Raw genomic sequence first — 7528 nt, forward strand, 5'->3', positions numbered from 1 at the left:
ACGCAGGAACAGGGACTCACCTGGTCAGGTGCTGGCTTTTGAAGCAGCAGTCACCTCTCTGAGATGTTGTTTCGAGGGCAGCCTGCAGAGGGCGCCCTAGAGCACACCTGTCAGTGCTAGTGGGTCTGTGGTCCTCAGTCCCTGGGCCGGCGGCTTCTTGGCGATGCTCCCAATCTTGTCCCCAGAACAACGCAGTGAGTTCCCGGGATCTACAGCAGCGAAGTCTCCCAGAAGTTTAACACGAGCCACACTTAACGGCGACATTTCTCACAGCTCCTTTCAAAGGGAAAACCCGGTGAAAGGAATTTCAGCGACTTACTGAACACAACACATCGAAAGTGTTACCTGGTATGTGGTCAACAGAAACATGATTGCTGAGGTCCTTCAGATGATTTTTTTCCTAAGTCTCCACAGTGCGGTGTAGGGGTCACACTGAAACACATTTCTGTTCCAGGCTGGGTTTCCATCAGACCTACCGAATGTGTGTTTAGATTTCATAACACTCACTGTGACATTTAATTAAAATGAACTTAGGAATTTTCTGTAGTTGTCTTAGCTAAATCTAAGTGCTCAATAGCCACGTGTGGTTAGCGGCTTCTGTATCGGACAGGGCAAATAGAGAATCTTTTATCTACCAAATTTTATTTTTCTCCCATATGCTGTTTTTTAAAAAAATATACTTTTTATTGATTTGAGAGAGGGAGAGGGATACAGATAAACATCAATCTGCTGCCTCCTGCACGCCCCCTAGTGGGGATCAAGCCTGCAGCCCAGGCATGTGATGTGCTCTGACCAGGAATCAACCATGACCTCTGGGTTCATGTGTCGATGCTCAACCACGGAGCCCAGGGGCTGGGCTGCTGTTATTTTTACCCGAAACAATCCCTCTCCAGAGTCCCCTGGAAGCTCACACCCGTGAGAGGGACTATGGATTTTCGCCTCCCTTATCTGATGTTCTGAAGCCTTTATGAACCTTTCATTTTCCTGGATTATTTTTAGTTCTCTACTTGGTTGGTGTGTGTACTTAGCTGAAGAATTCCTGCCCTAGGGGGCATCTGGACAAGGGTGCTTTGAGGCAAATTTAAGAAGTAACCAAGTACCTACTGCGATCCACATAATCAAAATAATTACCACCATGTACTACAAATTTATTGATTTCAGAGAAGGGAGAGGGAGAGATAGAAACATCAATGAAGAGAATCATTTATCTGCCCTAGCTGGTTTGGCTCAGTGGATAGAGTGTCCACCTGGGACTGAAGGGTCCTGGGTTTGATATTGGTCAGGGCACATGCCTGGGTTGTGCGCTCGATCCCCAGAAGGGGGCGTGCAGGAGGCAGCTGATCAATGATTCTCATCACTGATGTTTCTACTACTATTTCTCTCTCCCCCTCTCCCTTCCTCTCTGAAATCAAAATGTTTGAAAAAGAAAAAAAGAATAATTTATCGGCTGCCTCCTGTACTGGGCATCAAACCCACAACCCGAGAATGTGCCCTGACCGGGAATCAAACTGTGACCTCCTGGTTCATAGGTCGCCGCTCAATCACTGAGCCACACCAGCCAGACCTCTGGGTCTTAATTTTAGTTAAAATCATGTCTGATTTTATGTGTGATAACTGAGAGCCCATAGCAACCAACCTATCTTCATTGAGGCCCTTTCCCTGTGGTTTAAAGTAAACCTAATGAGGTTATGATTTTCAGTGTGTGGATAACCAAGGAAACAAACCTTGTCCATTTGACTTTTCAGTGGTGGGAGCGTGTATGCATTGTGGGAGAGTGCTGTGCTTCTCTGTTGTGATATTTACCGAACACTCCCTCACAGCAGGCCCTGTGCTAAGTGCTTTCCGCTCCTCCAAGTGAGCGGACGAGTGTGTTCACGGTTCCACGGGGAGCGGCGGAGGCGGGTGGGGCCCAGGCAGCCTGACGCTGGAGTCGGCTCAGCATCCGCCTCCTGGGCTTCTTTCCTGCCACAGGGGACAGCAAGGGGCCCCCCCTGATGATAAAGGCAACGTGAATACATAAAAATAGTATTTATTAACTTAGGCTGCACCTAGATGGATCTAGTCAATCCAAGAAACTAGACAAAAACTTAAGTAAAACCTGTAACTCCATCGGCCTGACTTATCTAGGCCAGGAGAGCAGACTTGGAGTGAACGGCTCCAGTTCCACGTGCAGGGTGAGGCCAGGGGGGCCCAGGCCGTGCCAGCCGGGGCTGTGGCTGATCTGGTGAACGTTGCCCACGCCGGGGGCCAGCCTGCTGCCCGGAACAGCCCGGGCTGGTGCCCTGCCGCTACGGCGCGGTCCGAGGGTCCTGTCCTAAACGCGGAAGCAGCACCCCGGGCACTGGCACCTTTACTGGTGCAGGCACGCGGCACTCACTCCGCCCCCGCCTCCTGTGCTCTGGCAGCGTTTTCCAGAATCTTCCTTTTCCACTCTTCGTAATCCAGCGCCGGGTCTTCACTGCTTTGTGGTTTAGGTGGGACCTCTTCCACCTTCTCTCTTTCTGCGAGAGAAAATTTCCAAAGCGTTTCAAAGTCTTACGTTTACAAATGACCTCAGAAGAAAGTAAGCTTCTTTCAAGTGTCCACTGTTAGGGTCACAGGGAACGTGACCCTGACTGGAACGTGACCCTGACTGGAATCAAAGTGGGAGGCAGCAGCTCACACACCGGATTTTTGCTCCAAGCGTCCCAGACACCCTGCCACGCGCTCACCTTGTGCCTGACAGGCACCGAAGCCGCACCACCTCCTTCAACCCTCAGGGCAACGCTAGGAGTGGGTGCCGATACTAACGACCTTCATCGCTTTGGAAATTAAGTGACGTCCCTAAACCACAGCCAGGCGGCGGCAAGGCCGGATTGGAGGCCACGCTGTCTGGCGGCAGCTGTGCCCTCATGGACCCGATGCCCGTTAGGCGTGTAACCTAGCAGCAGGGCGCTCGCCGCAGTAAACCCCGTCCGTCCGTCGGAGTTAGTGCCTTACCCGTTCCCGGAGCTCCATCCTCCGTCTTCCGTCTCTTCTGGGGCGGGGAGCCGGCATCTCGAGGCTGTCCTTCAAGAAAGAAGTGTCATCAGGTTAACTTTCTCCTATTCTCAATGTCAGCATTTGGGCATATTAAAAATTTAATGTGTTTATTGATTTCAGAGAGGAAGGAAGTGGGGGAGAAAGAAACATCAATGATGAGAGAGAATCATGGATTGGCTGCCCCCTACTGGGGATGGAGCCTGCAACCCAGGCACATGCCCTGACCGGGAATCAAACCAGCGACCTCCTGGTTCATAGGTAGATGCTCAACCACAGAGCCACACTGGCCAGGCTTGGGGCATTTTTTGGATGACAAATCAAACCCCGATTCCTCGCCTGATCAACTACTAGGAGTAGGGAGAAGGCAGCGAGCTTGCCCTGGTCTCTTCTCGGGCTTCTCGCCAGACCTGCGACCCCTGCTCTTCCAGCTCCCGTGTGCGGGCCGGAAGCTCGAGTGTGCGGGCCGGAAGCTCCAGTGTGGGGCCGGACTCCAACATGAAGCACGTGCAGAGACTCCCCGTGCAGGTGGACTCAGAGAGTCACAGGCTTTTGAAGTCACTGAGCTACTTTAACTGAACAACAGAATAAACAACTTCCTCGCTGAAACGGGTCTGGAGCAGATTAACGCAGAATTCAGAGAGCAGCCGCTTCGCAAGGTGAAAACCCTGCGCTTTGGCCGCAGGTTTATGTTCCCACACGACACACCCTGAGCCTCGGAACTGCTACTCACGGTCTGTCTGCTGCCCGATCTTCTCTAACTGTTTACACAGCCGGTCAAATATGGCTTTCTTTACACCGGACGTGGCTACCATTTTACTTTTATCCACCTTCAGCTTTAAAATCCTACAAAGAAAATTGATAAATTATTGTTCTGCAGACCAGTACAGTTGTTTGAAGATATTTTTAAACTATAAATATGTATTTTTATTGACTTCAGGGAGGATTTCAAGCCCGCAACCCAGGTATGTGCTCTGACTGGTTCATAGAACCGTGACCTCCTGGTTCATAGGTTAACGTTCAACCACTGAGCCACGCCGGCCGGGCCAGGGCGGACTGTTCTGGATGTGCAGACACACTTACTTGCACGCCGTGAGCAGCGCGGCGGTGGTGAACAGCGGCCTGGACAAGTCGAGGTCCGCTTGCTGTGTCTGTGGAAGGCTGGACTCGTAGCTGAGGGAGAGCAGTGTTGGCAGAATTCCTCGTTAGAAAATAGTGTTTCGAGGGGACTGGGGATGCAAATCAGGTGTAAAGGCTACTTAAATGTGAGATACGCATTCCGTCACTTCAGCATCCTGGTGCCTTTAGCACTGGAAGCTGTGCGCACAGAACTCTGGATGGCTTTGCTTTACGGATCAGCATTCATTTTCAGCCCAGGCCCTTTCCACCTCCTACCTTTGCAGCATCTGCGCAGCCAAGTTCACGGCCTCCGTGCAGCTAAACTGGACGGCCAGGTCTTGTATCCCGACACTGGAGTTCAGGCCCAGCAAACACTCGAAAGACTTGAGGCAGCTCTGGTACGTCTTCTGGTTCACACCGGAAAGCTTAGCTGCATACGCCTTCGAAAGGGAAGCACACACACGTCCTAAGTCCTACACACGAGGGACCGTGTCGGGGAGAGCTAAGGGGCTCTCGAGGCGCTCACACCTCAGAAAGGCGGCCGGGCACACGCAGGCAAGTCGCAGAGCAGCCGTGTCACTACAGCCGAGCTGCCGGAACACAGCGGCTGCAAGTACAGTCGCCCATGTTTCAACAAGGGTGCTAACGTGCAATTCCCGGGGACAGGGAGGGGAGTCTGGGGAGGGGAGAGGTGTGTGGAGGGACAGGGAGAGAAGAGGGGAACCAGGAGAGGGACCGGCTCTGCCTGGGGGCGTCCTCACAAAGGGGGTCCCAGCAAGGCGGCCATGGAGGTCCAACAGGCACCCGCCAGAGGGCGTTCCCATGGAAAGAAGTTGCTGCAGGTGCAAAGCCTTAAGCCATTCAAGTGCCGGGTCTGTTGGGGGAACTGTGTGGCTTGGAGCCGGTTCACGAGAAGCTGGTGAGTCTGATGGTAACGGGGAGCTAACCCCTGGGGGCCAGGGTGTTTTCAATGCCACCGTGTAACCAGTGCATCGTTATGTGCCAGCACTGCGTTCAGTGCGTTTCACACAGGGCACGGTTTAATCCTCACGACGACACAGTGCAATGGGTATTCTCACCCTCTCACGGGCGAGGACGCTGGAGGCTCCCGGAGGCAGACACAGGTGGGGCCGAGGTCTGGCCTCAACCCCGACTTCCCGGTTCCCCGGCCTGTGCCCCCAGCCACCGTGATGCTGAAGGAAAGACACACCCGGGTTTCAAGGAATGGGCTTTGGGAGGATGCTGGCCGTAGCCGGCAGGGCCGGTGGCCTTGGGTGAAGAAAGGCGCGGCCGGCCAGGGAAATTGGATAATAAAGAGAACGTTGCAAAAAAATTTTTTTTTCTCCAACTTGACAAAATGGAGTTAAAGTTCATCCAGCAGAGTCAGCAAAACTCTAAAACACAAGAGTCTTGATGGGGCCCAGTCCAACCCGAAGGTGACATGCGCGGTAGGGCAGATTTTTGGGGGGGACCCGCTTACCCTGTCCAGGGGGCAGCTCAGGCGGGAAGCCGCCAGGTCCAGGCACATGACGGCCCTGCTGGTCTCGGTGGTGCGCGCGGACAGGCCCCCACACTTGAGCCGCGACAGCCGCAGGTGCTCCTCCGCTTTCCTGGGCACAAGGGCGACAGACCCCTGAACACTCTGCTCCACGTTTGTCCGACACGGGGGTAGGCAGGGCGGGCTTGGGTTCGAGCCCGGCCCGTCTCCCCTGCAAGTCCACGTGGGGCCGGGGCGACGCACGTCCCTTGGGGAGGACGGGGCGCGCCGGCTGCAGACACCACGGCTGCAGACACCTGCTCGGTGGGCGCGCGTGGCAGCGAGCACTTGCTTCCCTAACCGGTGTCAAGGGGACACCGCGCCGCGGGTGCAGGCCCTGCACCTGGAGAGCGGCGGCTGTGGATGAAACCGAGTTCGGGAGGTCTCCCTCCAAACCCCCGCCCCCCCCTACCTGCCTGCCCCGTCCCGCCCCTTCCGGTCCGCTGTCCACACTTCGGCCACCGGCCTCCCGTCTCCCCCCCGATCCCGCCCGCCCTCCCCATCAGGGCTCTGGCGCTGGCCGCTCTGCTCCGGCCCCTCCTGTCACTCGGGTCTCAGCCCAAATGACACCCACCCCCGGCCCGGCCCCGGCCCCGCGGTCCGGCTGTCACCCTGCTGGGTCTTGTCCGTAGTTCCTGCCAACACCGTGGGGCCCGTGCCCCGTCGGTCGGCTTCGCCGCGGCAAAGAGACCCCCGAGAAGCACGTGAGGAACGACCGAAGCTCCCCGCCCCCCGCCGCCGCGCACCCAGGGGGCCAGCAGCTCCGGGGGGTCCACAGTGGCTCCTCCACACCTCCTCCAGGCGGCTGCCGGCCCACGTCCTGCGGGAAAGGGGCACGGCTCGCCCGGGGAGGGACCCGGCCGCTGCGGCGTGCGCGGCCGGACTCACCTCAGCACATCGGGCTCGGAGACGCCCAGGCGCCGCGCTAGACGCGGGAGCAGCCCCGACTCCATGCCACCGACGACAAGGACCCGCGCGCACAGCGCGGAGGAGACGAAACCCGCGCGCGGACGCCGCGCCCGCCAGTGGCGGCCAGGCCCCACCCTCCTGCCGCGCCCGGATTGGTTGGGACGGAACGTGAGACCGCCCCGCACACCAATCTTGGCCTTCCTTCTGCGCATGCGCACCCCGATGGCACGCGCCAAAGCGGACCGACGTGGATGAGCGGCTCCCACGCCTTCCATTCGTCTGTTCTTCACAAACTCCAGACAGGCTCCCTTTCCCGCTGGCTTTCTCCTTCCTGCTCCGAGCGAGTCCCCGCCTCCCCACCTCTCCGCCCCGCCCCGCCCTCTCCCACACCGTGAACAGACTGGCTGGCGCCTCGGTCCGTCAATCCAGTACTCTGGGGCAAGGGCCAATAAATACGCGAGACTTAGGCTCCTAGAAGCGGACCAATCGAGGAGCCTCCTGCAGGCCCGGGGGCGGGGCTAGAGAGGGCGGGGCCTGGGGGCCTTGGCGTCACCTGACCGCGGCTGGCTCAGCGCGCGGAGGCTGCTGAGTGCTGCAGGTCCCGGGGCGTCGCCATGGTGAGTGCCGAGGGGCGGCGGGCCCCGGCGGCCCCCCTCCCAGCTCGGGCGCTCGCCCGTCGCCCTGGAGCGCTGCGGGCGCAGTTGGGGCCCCGCCGCCGGGTCGCGGCTCCGACCAGCCCGGCGTGGCCTGCGGGGTGCGGGACAGGCCGGGGAAGGCCGCAGGCTTTTTTTTTGAGAATCCCGGCCCCAGTGATCCTCCTGATGGTGGCTCCCCTCGGGGTATTCTAGCCCAGCCACCATAAGGAACTTTTAAATTCTATGTTTCTTTTTTAATCCATGACAAGCTCGTCGGTGGAATTTTTTTTTAAGGGGTTGGTTGGGGTGT

General features: G+C 57.4%; 2 protein-coding genes across 2 annotated transcripts in view; one reads left to right on the top strand and one right to left on the bottom strand.

Annotated features, from left to right (window-relative positions):
* Positions 1 to 2013: 2013 nt before the first annotated feature.
* Positions 2014 to 6920, bottom strand: ORC6 (origin recognition complex subunit 6). Its single transcript, XM_006108354.3, has 7 exons — positions 6563 to 6920; positions 5618 to 5747; positions 4414 to 4577; positions 4102 to 4191; positions 3752 to 3864; positions 2980 to 3048; positions 2014 to 2501 (listed from the first exon to the last, which is right to left on the bottom strand). The coding sequence occupies exons 1-7, from the start codon at positions 6856 to 6858 to the stop codon at positions 2374 to 2376; spliced, it is 990 nt and encodes a 329-aa protein (XP_006108416.2). The 5' UTR covers positions 6859 to 6920; the 3' UTR covers positions 2014 to 2373.
* A 136-nt stretch (positions 6921 to 7056) lies between these two features.
* VPS35 (VPS35, retromer complex component) overlaps positions 7057 to 7528 on the top strand; it is an 18295-nt gene continuing 17823 nt past the window's right edge. The window contains exon 1 of the mRNA XM_014450378.2: positions 7057 to 7200. Coding sequence (XP_014305864.1) covers positions 7198 to 7200 — 3 coding nt within the window. The 5' untranslated portion in view covers positions 7057 to 7197. The remainder of the gene's footprint in view (positions 7201 to 7528) is intronic.

This window comes from Myotis lucifugus, unplaced genomic scaffold (assembly GCF_000147115.1).
Source record: "Myotis lucifugus unplaced genomic scaffold, Myoluc2.0 scaffold_2149, whole genome shotgun sequence".
Classification (NCBI taxonomy): domain Eukaryota; kingdom Metazoa; phylum Chordata; class Mammalia; order Chiroptera; family Vespertilionidae; genus Myotis; species Myotis lucifugus.